An 18,627-nucleotide genomic window follows, 5' to 3' on the forward strand; every position below is an offset into this window, starting at 1 on the left:
GGCCAAGCAGAGGTCTTGACAAGACCTCCTGAACTCCTTCAACAGATCCACATCCGCAAGTAGTGTGTGGGAAACCCTCAGAACGACCTCAAGCTCAACCACCAATAGCAGCTGTAAGAGAGCAGGGGTGACTCCTAACATCATTGAGGGATATTGCTCAGACAATGGCTCATTCATAAAAGACTATTACAGCCAATTCTAATCAAGATTCAGTTTTTCTGCCATTGTAGGGAGAAACAGAGGGAGGTTAGTTTTGGTTGCTCTTCCACCAACATTGAGGAATGGAACAAGCCCTTCTCTGTATAGAAGTTGGATTCTGCACTGTCAGTAGATTGTGGTACTGGGCCTGGTCACGACACGGTAACATACAACATGTGGAAACAGTTGGAGTCACGATCGAAGGAGGTTCTCTTTAAGCTCTTTAATGAAATTTGGATGACTGGAGTTCATGGAGAGTTCATAGAAAGACTCTTATTTTAATAACAATTTTAAAACCAAGGAAGGATTGGATTAACCCCTGTGGTTATTGTAGCATTAGTCTCGCATACTGCGTGGCAAAGACACTAAAGCTTAATGTCAACCAGCACCTAGTGTGTATTCTTAAAACCAGGTCCTTGTTAACTTGTAAGTCACTCCCAGTATAGGTCCAGGGGGTACCACTCTACTCTCGATAACATGACGATGCCCGAAGCAGCAATTCAACAAGTTTTCCTCTTAAGTGACATCTTTGATTTGAGAAAGGCCTACATTACGACCTGGAGGCATAATACTTTTTGCATATCTATCAGTACGGGTTCTGTGGACATATACCCATTTCCATATGGTCTTTCCTGTCAGACAGGTATTTTAGATACAAGGTTGGAAACACCCTGTCTGACCTTTTTAAGTAGGAGAATAAGATGACAAAAAGTTGGCTTGGTGAAATATTGTGCCTTCTGGAAGACTCCTCCTAGCTGAATACCAAAGATATATTAGAGATTTTCCTAAGATGGGGAAACGTAAAATCACACAATTTTTTTTACTATTAAAAACAGTCTTGATCACGATTTATTTATTAAGGTGACCGATTTCGACCACTACTGTGGTCATCTTCGACCACTACTGTGGTCATCTTCAGACCATTGAGTAGGAACCTCTTTCTGCTGGGGAAGGGGGGGGGGGGACACAGTCTTGATCACGATTTATTTATTAAGGTGACCACAGTAGTGGTCGAAACCGGTTACCTAAATAAATAAATCTTGATCAAGACTGTTTTTAATAGTAAATATTAGTAACTCATTTATCACTGCTACTCCCATAATGTATTCAAAAGTACACAATTTTTTATTCAATTGCATACTCTTTTTCATATCTCCAGTGTTAACTGCAAGTCTTGTGTATTTTAGTGCCCATTTATTCAAGAAATAAAACTTGTGTATCATAAGCTGTTATAACTTTATTGCAGTACATCCAACATGTGATGGGCCCAGGGAAATGTGATTTATTCCTGAGGTAACAGTTTATTTTGTTCGTGTTAAGAAAGTCTCTGAAGTTAGTGCAGGTACATTGTGGATTTTAATACATAAAGGGAAAAGGCAGATCATCATTTGCACAAGTCTTCCAGGTCTAGAAATTTGACAGATGTGTTTTTCAATTGTAGAGTATCAAATGGAATTTATCTCTTGTGATTTGTGAATAATTGTTAAGCATCGGTAAAGGAGGTAAAGTAAGATCAGTTGAAGACTTGGGTGCCCAGCTATATGTGGGATAAGCTTAATGCAAAAGCAGTGCTTTCTATTTTGTCGGGTGCAAACTGCTATGCTGTACACTATAGCAAAGAGTATGCAAAATTAGCTTAAAATAATTAACAGCAATCTGCAAGTAATGAAGTTACATTGCAAAAATGTTTTAATTAAGAAATGCCACTGCGATTTGATGATTGGGGGGGGGGGGGGTTGAGGAATTGCACAACTTACTACTCAAATTGAAACATAAGCATAGTCTCCTGCACATTTTGGTGAATCTGTGGGACATAAAGACAAGACTGCCAAAGTTTTAGGTGAATTATGGTGAAATGGGGTCAGTTTGTTATGGCTTTGAACTCAAAAGCAGGCAGAACTTAGATAGTTTAAAAGAAAGGTTACAGGGCTAAAATCAAGTTTATTTTTCAAAAATTCAGTCTTGAGGCTCATCAAACAGCTTAATTTCTTGAGCATTTCCAGCATATTGGCCACATGAGAAATATAATGTGGAGCTTTTTCTTGTGTAACAACTTAGGAGCTCCCTCCAAGCGTGCCTCTCACGCACAGTTTTATGTATAGTTTTAATCAAATATCATTTTTGAATGTCAGATCCAACACACACACATTTTGATTGCACTTCTGATAATACTAAAGAAGAATCAAAGAGGTGGCATAGTAGTTACGATATGTTCTAGCCAGCAGAACCACCCCCACTGAAATTTCAGCTGTTAATTATTAATTACAATGTTTTTGTTGTGGTCTTCAGTCCTGAGACTGGTTTGATGCAGCTCTCCATGCTACTCTATCCTGTGCAAGCTTCATCATCTCCCAGTACCTACTGCAGTCTACAACCTTCTGAATCTGCTTAGTGTATTCATCTCTTGGTCTCCCTCTACGATTTTTACCCTCCACGCTGCCCTCCAGTACTAAATTGGTGATCCCTTGATGTCTCAGAACATGTCCTACCAACTGATCCCTTCTTCTAGTCAAGTTGTGCCACAAACTCCTCTTCTCCCCAATTCTATTCAATACCTCCTCATTAGTTATGTGATCTACCCATCTAATCTTCAGCATTCTTCTGTAGCACCACATTTCGAAAGCTTCTATTCTCTTCTTGTCCAAACTATTTATCGTCCATGTTTCACTTCCATACATGGCTACACTCCATACAAATACTTTCAGAAACGACTTCCTAACACTTAAATCAATACTCGATGTTAACAAATTTCTCTTCTTCAGAAACGCTTTCCTTGCCATTGCCAGTCTACATTTTATATCCTCTCTACTTCGCCCATCATCAGTTATTGTGCTCCCCAAATAGCAAAACTCCTTTACTACGTTAGGTGTCTCATTTCCTAATCTAATTCCCTCAGCATCACCCGACTTAATTCGACTACATTCCATTATCTTTGATTTGCTTTTGTTGATGTTCATCTTATATCCTCCATTCAAGACACTGTCCATTCCATTCAACTGCTCTTCCAAGTCCTTTGCTGTCCCTGACAGAATTACAATGTCATCGGCGAACCTCAAAGTTTTCATTTCTTCTCCATGGAGTTTAATACCTACTCTGAACTTTTCTTTTCTTTCCTTTTCTGCTTGCTCAATATACAGATTGAATAGCTTCGGGGAGCAGCTACAACCCTGTCTCACTCCCTTCCCAACCACTGCTTCCCTTGCATGTCCCTCGACTCTTATAACTGCCATCTGGTTTCTGTACAAATTGTAAATAGCCTTTCGCTCCCTGTATTTTACCCCTGCCACCTTCAGAATTTGAAAGAGAGTATTCCAGTCAACATTGTCAAAAGCTTTCTCTAAGTCTACAAATGCTAGAAACGTAGGTTTGCCTTTCGTTAATCTTTCTTCTAAGATAAGTCGTAGGGTCAGTATTGCCTCACGTGTTCCAACATTTCTACGGAATCCAGACTGATCTTCCCCGAGGTCGGCTTCTACCAGTTTTTCCATTTGTCTGTAAAGAATTCGCATTAGTATTTTGCAGCTGTGACTTATTAAACTGATAGTTCGGTAATTTTCACATCTGTCAACACCTGCTTTCTTTGGGATTGGAATTATTATATTCTTGTTGAAGTCTGAGGGAATTTCGCCTGTCTCATACATCTTGCTCACCAGATGGTAGAGTTTTGTCAGGCCTGGCTCTCCCAAGGCTGTCAGTAGTTCTAATGGAATGTTGTCTACTCCCGGGGCCTTGTTTCGACTCAGGTCTTTCAGTGCTCTGTCAGACTCTTCACGCGGTATCATATCTCCCATTTCATCTTCATCTACATCCTCTTCCATTTCCATAATATTGTCCTAAAGTACATCGCCCCTGTATAGACCCTCTATATACTCCTTCCACCTTTCTGCTTTCCCTTCTTTGCTTAGAACTGGGTTTCCGTCTGAGCTCTTGATATTCATGCAAGTGGTTCTCTTTTCTCCAAAGGTCTCTTTAATTTTCCTGTAGGCAGTATCTATCTTACCCCTAGTGAGATAAGCCTCTACATCCTTACATTTGTCCTCTAGCCATCCCTGCTTAGCCATTTTGCACTTCGTGTCGATCTCATTTTTGAGACGTTTGTATTCCTTTTTGCCTGCTACACTTACTGCATTTTTGTATTTTCTCCTTTCATCAATTAAATTCAGTATCTCTTCTGTTACCCAAGGATTTCTACTAGCCCTCGTCTTTTTACCTACTTGATCCTCTGCTACCTTCACTATTTCATTCCTCAAAGCTACCCATTCTTCTTCTACTGTATTTCTTTCCCCCATTCCTGTCAATTGTTTCCTTATGCTCTCCCTGAAACTCTGTACAACCTCTGGTTCTTTCAGTTTATCCAGGTCCCATCTCCTCAATTTCCCGCCTTTTTGCAGTTTCTTCAGTTTTAATCTACAGTTCATAACCAATAGATTGTGGTCAGAGTCCACATCTGCCCCTGGAAATGTCTTAAAATTTAAAACCTGGTTCCTAAATCACTGTCTTACCATTATATAATCTATCTGAAACCTTTTAGTATCTCCATGGTTCTTCCATGTATACAACCTTCTTTCATGATTCTTGAACCAAGTGTTAGCTAATTTCTACCAGGCGGCTTCCTCTTTCATTTCTTAGCCCCAATCCGTATTCACCTACTACGTTTCCTTCTCTTCCTTTCCCTACTGTCGAATTCCAGTCGCCCATGACTATTAAATTTTTGTCTCCCTTCACTACCTGAATAATTTCTTTTATCTCATCATACATTTCATCAATTTCTTCATCTGCAGAGCTAGTTGCCATATAAACTTGTACTACTGTAGTAGGCATGGGCTTCGTGTCTATCTTGGCCACAATAATGCGTTCACTATGCTGTTTGTAGTAGCTTACCCGCACTCCTATTTTTTTATTCATTATTAAACCTACTCCTGCATTACCCCTATTTGATTTTGTATTTATAACCCTGTATTCACCTGACCAAAAGTCTTGTTCCTCCTGCCACCGAACTTCACTAATTCCCACTATATCTAACTTTAACCTATCCATTTCTCTTTTTAAATTTTCTAACCTACCTGCCCGATTAAGGGATCTGACATTCCACACTCTGATCCGTAGAATGCCAGTTTTCTTTCTCCTGATAACGACGTCCTCTTGAGTAGTCCCCGCCCGGAGATCCGAATGGGGGACTATTTTGCCTCCGGAATATTTTACCCTAGAGGACGCCATCATCGTTTAATCATACAGTAAAGCTGCGTGCCCTTGGGAAAAATTACTGCTGTAGTTTCCCCTTGCTTTCAGCCGTTCTTCAGTACCAGCAGAGCAAGGCCGTTTTGGTTAGTGTTACAAGGCCATATCAGTCAATCATCCAGACTGTTGCCCCTGCAACTACTGAAAAGGCTGATGCCCCTCTTCAGGAACCACACGTTTGTCTGGCCTCTCAACAGATACCCCTCCGTTGTGGTTGCACCTACGGTACGTCTCTGTCGTTGAGGCACGCAAGCCTCCCCACCAATGGCAAGGTCCATGGTTCATGGGGGGGGGGGGGATTAATTACAATAGAATGTTAAATATATAATTAAAATCACTAAACACTGTAATTTTTAAAATATTGAGTGTCAAGTACACAAAAAATGGAGGATGATGTGGCTTTTCTGTCATCATATTAGAATTCAGTGCACTAATAACCCTAAGAATAAGCCACCCGTTAAACAGGTTTTTTTGTCATTGCCCCCGTTTTTCGTTCAAGGAATACTAGGTTTGTGCATGCATTTAATACTGAAAGTAGTCCATTCTTTTTGCAGCAAATTTTCATTGAACTAGTTCAACCCATCAACCTCAAAACTGTGAATCCAAAAGTGATAAAAGTGCAGGTTTTACAAATGATGTACTAACAAAAAGTTCACTATTGGAGCTTCCTAAACCAATTACATGGAGAGATAAAGTAACTTCATTTTTGGAGAAATGTTGAGTGCCATTTGGAGCATAATTTGAAGCATTTCATCTTTGGAAAATGTGTACCTAATAACTGGCTTCTAAATATTCTTTTTGCCTACACAGGCAGGGTAACTCTGATCATATTATTTTTTTAAGTGTGTCCAATTTATTCTACACTTTTATTGTATGTGATTACTTCTTGTACAGCTTACGCACCACATTTTTGGCTGATTTAAACACATGGTACTCCTTGGTGGAATACAAATAATTTAAAGAGAAAAGGTGACAACTCACTGAATAGTTGAGATGCTGAGTTGTTGATAGGCACATAAATGAGAAAGTATTTCATTAGCTTTCAGACAAACCATTTTCAGAGCTGTGGAGTACATGTACATACACAGAAACACCTAAATGGCTTCCATTGCTCCTGCTAGTGCTTGTGCCAGCATAGCAGCTTGACTGGGGGAGGGGATGCGTCAAGTAAAGGGGATAAGAAGGATAATGTCATGAAGAGTGGCAGGGAAGGTTGGGGAAAAGTGGATGAGGGCTGTGAGGGAGAGGCAGCACAGGATAGGAATGTAGCAGCTGTCGCCCCTTTCTGGCTTCAGATGTGGGGCAATGCTTGCAGCGGGCATGGCATTTGATGCAGCACATGTACCCCCTGGACCATGGTAAATGGTGGGCACCTCATGGAGCTTAGCACTCAATTGCTGGGTATGGTTTCATTGCATCTTGGGGCTGGTAGGCGGTACTACTCAGATTGTGAGTTTGGTCCAAACCTCTATTTAAAAAACCTCAGTCTGAAGGTGTGCTACATGCTGATGAGTCACTTGGCTGTTGAGGCAGAACAGTTGTTGGCGAACAATCTCTGAGGAACTTGCTGCACCTCAGTTGCATAAGGCTTACTCAGACAAGCAGGGCACTGTCTAAGTAGACTCTTATTTCCCTAGCTGTTCGTGGGACCAAGGTGGAACCCTCGAACTTAAACTTATCAACTTTCAGCATGACGGGTGTACTGTCTGGTCACACCAACTCATTCAAACGAATGATAGAGGCTAGTCATCCTGATGATCAAATTGTATTTAGTAATGACACTCAGGGAGTCTTAAATCAGAATGTGTTTGTTGTGATCAGTAGGAAGGAGAAGACATTCGAAGTAGTTTCCCCCTTCTGTATTCAAAAGGCTAGGTTTCTTGTACTTTAAACTGTATTAAGAACTTAAGCAATGGTTGTTACTGGTTGAGACTAACGGGGCACAGCAGGTGGAACTTCTTTGGAAGTTAACAAAATTGGGGTACGATGACATAATTGTTGAGTTGCATAATTCCTTCAACTCGGGCAAGGGTGTGGTCACTTGCCATGGTATTATGGACTTAGACATCACAGAACTCATACAAGAATGAGCATCACAGGGGATAGTGAATATAGATCAAAGGAGATGAACAAATACTGTAGTGGCGTAGCAAGACAGCCACGCCACTCGGAGGTAGCCGAAAGGCACGCGTTCAGCTCACGCAGATTGGCGTGAGGTCTGGAACAGGACAATGTCTTGAGAATTGCAATAAAGTACGAAAATCTTGTAATACTTAACTTTAATCCACATTTGTAGAACATCTCTTGTTACGGTACATGCTTCATAATATTAATTATCAATTGAATACGGCGCCTTGCTAGGTCGTAGCAAATGTAGCTGAAGGCTATGCTAACTATTGTCTCGGCAAATGAGAGCGTATTTGTCAGTGAACCTTTCCTTGCAAAGTCGGCTGTACAACTGGGGCGAGTGCTAGTAAGTCTCTCTAGACCTGCCGTGTGGTGGCGCTCGGTCTGCTATCACTGACAGTGGTGACACGCGGGTCCGACTTATACTAATGGACCGCGGCCGATTTAAAAGCTACCACCTAGCAAGTGTGGTGTCTGGTGGTGACACCACAAATACTAGACAACTTGAGAAGACCACCATCTTCGTTGTGACCTTCAGTTATCCAATGCTGTCTGAATACATCGCGACAGGGTTTCTACGACCTAGGGTTAGGCTTTATCTACCTAACACTTTGCGGTGTTACAGATGCCAGCATGTTGGCCATACATGCTGATGTGTGGAGGTGAAGCGACCAGTGGGAAATGTGGAAAGGCACCCATGAAGCCTGCCTGTCTCCAGCAGTCCGCATAAACTGCTCTGGGAGCCACCCAATCTGGAGTCAGAAGTGCCCTGTCTATTCTGAGGAATGGAAAATTCAGGAAATAAGTGACCAAGCGGATCCCCTACAAAGAAGCCAAAAAGGAATATAAGGTGACAAAACCCTGTTTTCAGGCACAACAAAAAGACTCTCATAATTAAAGCTTTCAGTCATTAAGGCCTTCATCAACAAAACACGCACACATTCATGCAAACTAAACTCACACACATGACTGTAATCTCATGCAACTTGACAAAGGCCTTAATGGTCGACCAAAGCAGAGTGCCTCTCAACCACGGTACAAGGATAGGGAATATCAAACATACACCCCTTAAATGGCGCCTTTACTCCAGTGGAATATGAATGGTTACAGGACTTACCTGAGAGAACTGAAGCTACTCTTACAAGAGCCTCATTTTAAACAGACTGATGAACCTGTATTGATGTACTTCTACAGAAAAGACGACCTTACTGTTGATAGGGCGAAAGGTGGGGTTGCAGTGTTCATCAAGAGCACATTCCGCTCCACACCTATGCCTGTAATTACTCCGCTACAAGCGATTGCTATTTGGTTAGTGCGCTCTTTGTATTTGCCGCCCCATGAGCTCGTTGACAGTGAGACCTTCACATATCTTCTTGATGAACTACACCACCACTTTCTCCTTTTAGGAGACTTTAATACACACAGTGCACTGCGGGGATCTAACAGCATTTGCCTCACAGGTAGGATCTTGGGAATCTGACACAAACTGCAGACATAATATTCACGAACATGGGTTAAGGTAAGCTTTTTAGCACCACTATAGGTTCGTCTACGGCCATAGTCCTCTCCTCCTACTCGCCTACCCTCACAGACACTGCTTCATAATGATAGTGACCAGTTGCCAAGGTGGTTGTTCAAAAAGGCTAACGGGATGCTTTACAGGCAGTGAGCTGTTTGGACTGGGTGGATCACATCACAGCCATGATCCACTGCACTACTGATGTAACCATCTCAAAATCCAAGGGAACACCTCGGAGGCAGCCTGTGCCTTGGTAGAATGATGGATATCATTCTGTAATCAGGCACATGAGGGCAGCTATATGAAGATTCAATTAGTGCCTTACAGATCCTGCAATCTTTTGAATGGCAAGGACAAAGGCAAGGAGAACAATTTTAGAGTAAGCAGAGCTCTTTGCAAGAGCTCCTGAAATCCGTCAATAGATCCACATCTGCAAGTAAAGTGTGGGAAGCCATCGGAAGATCTCAAGGCAGAACTCATAAATGCTAATAGCAGCTGTATGTGAAAAGGTCTCTCTCCTAATATTGCCAAGAGACATTGCTTGGTCAATGGCTCAATCATAGAATATCATTATGGCTGATTCTCGTCAGGATCCAGCTTTCCTTCATTATTGGGAGGCACAGGGGAGGGTTAATTTTGATATGCATTCCACCAACATTGAAGAATACAACAAGCCTTGCTCTATGTCAGAATTGGATTCTGCACTGTCAGTAACTCAAGATGATGTGCTCGTTGATGACCTGATAACATACAGCATGTTTAAACAGTTGGACTCGCTGTCGAAGGAGCTTCTCCTTAAGGTTTTTAATGAAGTGGATGACTGGAAACTTCCCAGCTCACGGAAAAAATCTACTTTAATCCCAATTTTAAAAGCGGGAAAGGATCAGATTAACCTCTATAGTTAGGTCCCTACTAACTTGTAAGTCGCTCCCATTGTGGGTTCAGGAGGTACCACTCTACAGTCGATAACCTGACCCTGCTCGAAGCAGCAATTCAACAAGCTTTCCTCTGTGACACATTATCAGTGTGTTCTTTGATTGGAAAAGGCCTACAATGCTGCCTGGAGGCATAATATTTTGTCGTGGCTCTATCAGTCAGGTTCGGTGGACGTCCACCCACTTTCATATGATCCTTCCTCTTGGACAGGTGTTTTAGATACAAGGTTTGAAATGCCCTGTCTGACCATTTTAAGCAGGAGAATGGTGTCCTTCAAGGGACACAAGTGTCGCGGCATTTGCCCTCCTCCAGCCTTGCAACAGCTACTCGGCAACTGAACTTTGAAGATCAGGCAGCTGGAGGAATGGCCGAACAGCACAGGTTCTAACTTTGGTTTTGAGAAAACTGTTTTTGTTGCTTTTAATTGCCCCCGCTCTTTTTAATTAACTTTTTTTATCTAGGGCACACTGTTCTGACTTTTAAGGAAATGGTTGGATATCTGGGCCTGACTTCTGACAACAGTTTAACATAGCTGTCACACCATAAATGACTGAAGACAAGATGCCTCAAGGCTTTGGACATCCTCAAATGCATTAATCACAGGTTTTTGCAGAGCTGACAGGACACATCTGCTCTAACTCTGTAAAGCCTTCATGTGACTCTGGCTTTAAAATGGATGCAAGGTTTATGGATCTGCAAGGCCTTCGTACCTCAGAAGCTGGACGTCATTCACCGTGAAGGTATTAGGCTGTCATCAGAGGTTTATCGCACGAGTCCAGTCACTAGCCTGTGTGCAGAGGCTGGTGAGCCTCCACTGTATTCGATGTCTCCCGTATGAGACCTGAATGTCAAGCACACAGGACCTTGTCTGTTTCAAAATTGCCAACTGTCATCTCCATTACCCAACTGCCACTGGAATGTTTGTTCTGTAACTGTCTGCAGTCAACGAGGCCATTTGGAATCTGTGCAAGGGAGAGCCTTGGATTCCTACAGTGGAGGGTCCAAAGCCAGGGTGCAGTAAGGGATCTCTCTGGCTGCTGAAGTAGCCCAGATTACTTTTGAAATTGACTGCATACCATAAGGATTGTACCCAAGACTATATATTTAAATTTAAGGAGATTGTAAATCGCCTATCGGGTTTTATTAATATTTACAGAGATGGATCTAAGCAAGGGGGTTTTATCAGCTGCTCCATTGTGCTCCCTAACATTGTCCTCGGGATAGGGCACCCAGAGCAGTTCCACATTTATTACGCAGAATTGTTTGCTATCCTGTGGACACTGGAACAGATAAGATATCTAGGTGACAAGAAATTTCTCATCTACTCAGAATCCCAAAGTGCCCTTTTTGCTGTTGGTCAGATGTATGCTGCGGATTGGGTGGTGCAAGAAGTGCAGGACACTCGCCTTCTCTTGAAAAGGCAGAAAGTGAGAAATAATAGTTTGTGTTCAATGAAACCTTCAGTGTGACCTTGGCTTACTTTCTTCCGACCATGAAAAGCTGAAGAAGTAACCCTTACAAAGCTTAGAGTGGGTCATTGCCCATGTGTACATGGCATTCTCTTACATCAAGAGGAGCCACCAGTGTGTCACATACGTTTATTACAGCTGTCGATATAACACATTTGAATTATGTTTTACACAATGACCTGAGGACAGAGGTGGAAGTGTAGTGGTCTTCAAAAGTAGTAGTTGAGTACATCCCTCTTACCTCAGGCAGCCCATTAATAATAGCCATAATAACAGTAATTAAGTGGGAATTATACTTTTAGGAAAAATGGATGTAAAGGAGAATTGTGTGGATAGTAAATGAATGAACATTAGGGCAATGTCAGTCATTATTGGATCGCATTTTGTTGTGACATGTAGTGTTTGAATTTGTATGTGTCATTAGGGTGGTGTGCGATAGTTAATGTCTGAATTTTGTCATGTTGAGATTAATTATTATTAATTTGTGAAACAAAGGGGTAACCACTTCATGTTTGTGTTTAAACAGAAGACATTTATGCTAAAACTCAGCTGTGAGTTTTACAACAATGGAACCTAAACTTAGCCGGCCGGTGTGGCCGTGCGGTTCTAGGCGCTTTAGTCTGGAACCGCGTGACCGCTACGGTCACAGGTTCGAATCCTACCTCGGGCATGGATCTGTGTGATGTCCTTAGGTTTGTTAGGTTTAAGTAGTTCTAAGTTCTAGGGGACTGATGACCACAGATGTTAAGTCCCATAGTGCTCAGAGCCATTTGAACCATTTTGAACCTAAACTTAGCCCGGTATTAGTATATTAGTAGTAACATATCCCTTTCCAAGCAGATCATTATTATCAATTAGCCAGAGCCATAAACAAAATTGAGGCTGCTTTCTCTATTCCAGTCAACAATTTTAACAAAATATAACTTGAGTGTTACAGGTGAAGGAAGGATCCAAGTGGTACAATCTTTGAAGTGAAGTGGTCACCAAAATAGAGGATGTTGTGCTCAGTAGCATGTTCTAATACAAAGTATCTTTGCTCTCAGCCAGAATTTGGCAGTGGCCATTTGTTTGAATAGATGGATAGTTGGTGGTCACTCACACAAAAAATGTTATGCCAAAATTACAACAGAGCTGGTATATGATATGGAACACTTTTGTCCCCAGTTACAAGTTGTTCCAGTTCGTTAAGATCCTCATCAACAGTGGAGATGTAACTGGACCTGACCTTTTCCTTACTGACACCAACTTCCAATGCAAGTGTTATTATGGTAATTTGTCTTTGACTGGCAGCAGTTTCCTTGCTTTATTTTCACATACTGATCCACTCGAGAGACATAGGACATCGGACACACAGTTTATCCTGTAAGGATTCTCTTCCATTTTTTAAACACTGAAGACAAGCAGAACAATTGCATAGAACAAAGACGATCATCTCCCCAAACATGTCACAAGTCTTTGTAAATTTCTGACATCATTTTTCCTAATTTACAGTAAAATTTTATCAAAACTCTTTGACTCATGACTCTGACCAAACAATGGAAAATCCTGAAAAGGCAGTGTGGTTTCAGTTGCCTGAGACAGCAGTCGTGTGTGTGAGTTTCATTTGTGTGTGTATCCGTATGTGTGTCTATTTGACGAAGGCCTTAAAGGCCAAAAGCTTTAAATGTGAGAGTCTTTTTGTTGTACGTATCGGTGACTCAGCATCTCTGCTATATATTGACGCAAGACTCTGTATGTTGGACCACTGCTATTTGTACTGTGTTACTTTGACAGCAGCTGAGAGTGTATCGACTGATTCATCAACATGATTGAAGCACTGTGTGTTCAGCACAATGGTAACCACATTTGGCATGTATCTTGAAAATATTCATGGGAAAAAATCAGTCTCATTAGTTATTTGGCACACTATGTACAGGGTGTCTGGGCTAGAGGTGTACAAAACATTTGTTTTTATTTCGGTACTATTAAGGTTTATAACTTTATTTGTCCAACATCCTGCTGGAAAACATTTGGAGGCATCTCTGGAGCTGCGTAGTTTGCCAACATAGGGAGATGGGTGTGCCCTGTTACTGGCAAGCATGCACCACGTGACTCAGTGCTGTATATGAAATGTTGAGGATCACACCTTGGAGAGTGTCTCTATAAATTGCGTATTTACTCAACAATATAAAATGTCAAGTTCTTTCATTATAAGGATTTGTTGTGTATACCCCTAGCCTGGACACCCCGTATGTGTGTTCTGTCTTATTTTGTCCCTTAATGTCTTGACTGTTTTAGTTAGTTTCACTTAAAGTGCGTAGTAGTAGTAGCAGTATAATAATAATAATTAATAATAATAATAATAATAATAATAATAATACAGTTATTGCAGCCAAATAGGTGCACAAGCTCAAAATATGATTGTAATAATACAAGAAAATAGACATTTTACAGATCATGGTTTGCATAGTCACTTATTGGCTGTTTCCTTTTAAAGCAGAATCCTATATGGTAACATTGACATATTCAATTAAACAGTTTATACTCATACTTTGTGTTTAGTTCATGATGTGTTGGTATTGCAGATAAGGTGATGGGAACTGTGGGCTACCATTCTGGTCATCATTTGTCTCAACTCGAAGTTTTCCTTAGTCCATGTTCGGTCAGTCTTGGCTCCTGTGCCATAAAATTCTGTAAGTGTGTCTTCCCTTTTCTCTTGCAGTGTGCATAAAAGGCTTTCCAAAGCACTTGTGTTTGGTAGCATCAGATCTGTCCATAGGTCTTCAGTGTGGAAGAATTGCCTCACTAGCAGGTATACTAGTCTGGATCGTGTAGTTTTGGACACTCCAAATGCTTTCTTTGTATAGGTTGCCTCTACTCTTCCTAGTGGTTTTAGGTTTTTCACTGTGAGATGTGATCTGATGATTTTTATTTCTTACGATAATATTTGCAAGATTTTTGCTCTGAATAGTGCTAGTACTGTCTCCAGGCTGAGGGATCTGATATGTTCTGTTTTGTGAGTGGCCATTATTGCCTACATTGTCTTCTCTGTTACAGGTTTTGTAAAATATTTTGTGCTTTTTTTGTTTAGTGATGCTGACATATTTGAAGTCTGCTACAATCTTTAGTTTTCTCTGCTGTATGAAGATCTCTGCCGAAGCAGGTGCTTTTCCCCCATTTCTGTTTTTGTCACATTTATTGTTTCCTGTTGCTTTCTAATATATTTTGAGCCTATTACAATGCCATCTGCAAATGCATAAGAGCTTAAACCCCACTCTTTGAGGTATTCTTATAATTTCTTCTACTGCAAGGGTAAACAGCAATGGACTTGTGGGTCTCCCCTTGTGTCTTATTCGAGGAACACCTCTCCATTGTCCCAGAAAAAAAGCGGAAAGCGAAAGTTTCTGACAGTGATCCCTGTTGCCCAGAATTCAGCATTATTTTCCATTTCTGTGTGAGTTCCTTTCTTTGATTGCCTTCTTATTTGGGAATTGTTTTATTGGGTCTGGCATTGTCTCGGGTTAACAGCTATCCTGCGCAGAACCAAGCCCTCTTATCTGCAGCTTGTAGGATTCTCTCTCTCGGTCTAGCGTATGTCAGTGACTCGTGTGCCTAGCTGGTCATTTCTCTCTTCTGCAGATTACTGTCGTCCATTGTTCTTAGTTTATTTTTATTTCTGTTTCTTGATTTTGTGTCATATCTGTTTTTGCAAGTGTTTTAGCTTCATTCATTATGTGAAACACATTTTTTGTTACTTGCTCTATGTTGGGTCTTTGGTGTGGTTTTGGTACCTTTCATCATGTGCTTTCAATTTCTTCCTTTACAAAACTTATTACACTGTTTGTGGAAGCCTCCATCATAAGGCTTAAATTATGCATGATTTTTCTGTTATTTTCTTGTATAATATTGTGTTGTGATCCGGAGGCTGTTTGCGGGAGTTATCGGTTGAGCCACTAGATCTGTGTGTGATAGTTGCCACTAGCAATTTAAGTTTCTTGCATTGGGTCAACAGATGACACTTGTTCCTTAATGACACTGTCTTCTCCCTCTGCGTGGGAGTTGTTATAATGAAATCTTGGATCTCTTTCTTGGGGTACTCTACTGTTTCCACGATATTTATCAAACTGTGTAGAGTAGATTGAGCATGTTTTTCTCTCACGTCTGCAATCTTCAAGAGCATAATAAACATGTTTAACGAAGTTCTGCAGTTACTTTTTAAGTAAATAATTGTTTCTAAACAGGAACATTGCCACAATCAATGTATTCCTCCAAATTTTTGACACACACCACACACACACACACACACACACACACACACACACACACACACACACACACACACAGAGAGAGAGAGAGAGAGAGAGAGAGAGAGAGAGAGAGAGAGTATTTAAAGCCAAAAATCACCTCTTACCAGGTGTTAGTTAATTCTGCATACCTTGCACTATGTAACTTCTGTATGGCCACAGTCTTGCTTACATATATGTGCTCCCAAGGTCACCCTCCCATCTGCTTACATTAACATCTACTTGTTTAGTGGTTTCCTTGTTGAAATGCTTGATCTCTTTTCTTTGTTTTTAAGGTGTCATGCACAGAATGCAATGATTTTAAATGCCGTTTCATGCGAGACTTAAGAAGCCATCTAGAATGTCAGCATGGAATTAAGATTGAAAGAGAAGAAATGGAGTTTGATTCCATGGAACGTAAGGAAACAGTAATATCACTTTTCAAAAGAATGTATCAATTCTGAGTTGTTGCTGCCAATAAAGTTTTTTTTTTTTTTTTTTTTTTTTTTTTTTTTTTTTTTTTTTTTTTTCAGAGTTCCTTCAGTGGAAAGAAAAGATGGAAGGCGAAAAAAGAGTTTCATTCATAAAGCAACGTGGTGGCACACTAAACACGCAGAAGTCTAAAATTTATTATTTGTGCCACCGTTCCGGAAATTTCAAAACAGTGGGTTTGGGGCAAAGGTTGGCTGGTCCCTCGGTCAAAATTGGTCGCACATGTCCTGCCTCTTTGATAGCGACGAAGATGCCATCAGGCAAAGTCAGTGTCCAGTTCTATGCCACACACACAGGCCACAGCTTCTCTATGGGTTCTCTGCATCTCACTCCTGCTGACAGAGCAATGGTTGCTGACTTAATTGCAAGTGGTCTATCAGATGCTGAAATTTTAAAGAAAATAAGAGATGGTGCACATGAAAGCAGCTTAAAAAGGGTACACATGTTAAAAAGGAAAGACATTTATAACATCAAAAAACAATATAAATTGGACATCCCTTTAGATAAGAATGTAGCAGTTAATGTGAAACAGGAGTCATCGGTTGTCAACACTGATAACTTGCAAGCTGCAGCACAGGACAGATGTGAGCTGTTAAAAGAAATGATGGCAAGTGTTGACGATGAAAATATTAGTCAGTATATTGAGTCACTGGACAGACTAATAGAGGAAGCCAGTGTAACTGTTGCATCACAGGAAGAGGACTCTATTGGCAGACAAGAATATATTGACCCTAAACATGGCCATGTAATGGCAATCATTTATATTTAATGCTTTTGTTGGAATGTTAATAGTACATGTATTTGAAAGGAAGTTTTAATTTTTTTTTCCTGCCCTCTCTATGCCCAGCCAGTTGTCAACACGAATTTAATATGATAATGTCACCAAAATATTTAAAAACAAAGAAACACAACATTCACAGTGTCTGTATTCAGTTTTCCAGATTATGTTCATTTAAGTTATTATTTAGTAACTCACTAGACATGCAAAACAAGAGAGAAGTTTACATTCAGCAGTTGTCTTGTGTACTGAAGTTTAGAACTTAATGTGTTTCTTTGCATAATGTGGCTTTAACATTTATATTTGCTTTAAGCTGATGCAAATACATTATCAAACCAGTTTGTGCTCCCTATTACAGAGAGTCAGTGCATCTTAAGCATAGTCTATCATAAATAAATGAATGTTCATAGAAAGGCTATCTTTTGTGAAGTTATTACAACATATTGACTTTCTGGCTGGTCCTGGAGTGCTTCGCTGGGTATCACTTCTTACCTGAGTACTGGTTACTTTCCACATTATACAGATTGGTTTGAAACATCATGGCGAAACGTGGGGAATGGATTCCTCTTATAACAACCTGAAAAACAGGATATGTCAACATGGGTGCAGAAATGCATAGTTACAGAGTTATTCAAGCATTTTACTGTTACACAGTGCACACAGACAAGTGCTGTTTCCTGGAAGAAAATTACAACGCCAGTTACAAGTGTTACACAAGTAATAAAATTGTGAATCGGTGTGATATGGGCCTGAACATTCTTCAGCACGTGCAGATGAAGTACACTGATTGCCAGTTAAATACGTGGTTGTTGGCATATCCATTGTTAGTAATTGTGGTGTGCAATCAGCTCTGAAATGATGCATAAGTACTAGGAACATTAAATGTGTCCATGATTATTAGCAAAGATTTGTGTTGGGTGGTGCCTGTGCCTATGGTTTCAGTCTGGAAACGTACACCAACCAAAAGTTTGCGACCATGCAATCTGTATACAGTTTTGTGGACGGCAGTGCATTGGAGGCATGTTGCTTGTACCAGAAACACTACCCATTTTGCAGTGTACCAGACCGAAAGACATTTGAAGGAATTCATTGCTTTCTCTGTGAATACGAGAGTTTCACACATCCTTCTGGGAGCTGTGGATCGGCCAGGACATGCAACGCCATAGGACGAGAAAGATCTACTCAAAGCTGTGGAGGAAAGTCCTTGAATCAATGCAAGGCAGTTACACTCGCAGAGGAATGTGCCACACGTGGCGATCTGGAGACCGTTACGTATAAAAGTCTGTACTCATACCATCTACAGTGTGTATAAGCCTTGTCTCCTGTGGATTATCCTCTAAGAGTAACATTCTGCCAGTGGTTCCTGCCGCATTTTGTTATGATGCTCAACTTTGCAGCTGTTGTCCCTTCAAAAGGGACGGAACCCAGAATTTCTATAACCAGCATGTGTGGGCAGACACAAATCCCCAGGCAGCTATCCAGTTGCCTCATTATCAGAGGTTCTGCATTAACATCTGGGCCGTCACTGTTGGTGATTGCTTGTTGGGACCATATGTACTTCCTGGGAAACTTACAGAACAGAACTACAAAGATTCCTCGCTTACTGCA

General features: G+C 40.8%; 1 protein-coding gene across 1 annotated transcript in view; it reads left to right on the plus strand.

The window, feature by feature from the left end:
* LOC126234865 (uncharacterized) overlaps positions 1-17,432 on the plus strand; it is a 35,068-nt gene extending 17,636 nt beyond the window's left edge. The window contains exons 2-3 of the mRNA XM_049943608.1: positions 16,046-16,166; positions 16,283-17,432. Coding sequence (XP_049799565.1) covers positions 16,046-16,166; positions 16,283-17,010 — 849 coding nt within the window. The 3' untranslated portion in view covers positions 17,011-17,432. The remainder of the gene's footprint in view (positions 1-16,045; positions 16,167-16,282) is intronic.
* Positions 17,433-18,627: the final 1,195 nt, after the last annotated feature.

Source organism: Schistocerca nitens, chromosome 1, assembly GCF_023898315.1.
Source record: "Schistocerca nitens isolate TAMUIC-IGC-003100 chromosome 1, iqSchNite1.1, whole genome shotgun sequence".
In the NCBI taxonomy this organism is placed as follows: domain Eukaryota; kingdom Metazoa; phylum Arthropoda; class Insecta; order Orthoptera; family Acrididae; genus Schistocerca; species Schistocerca nitens.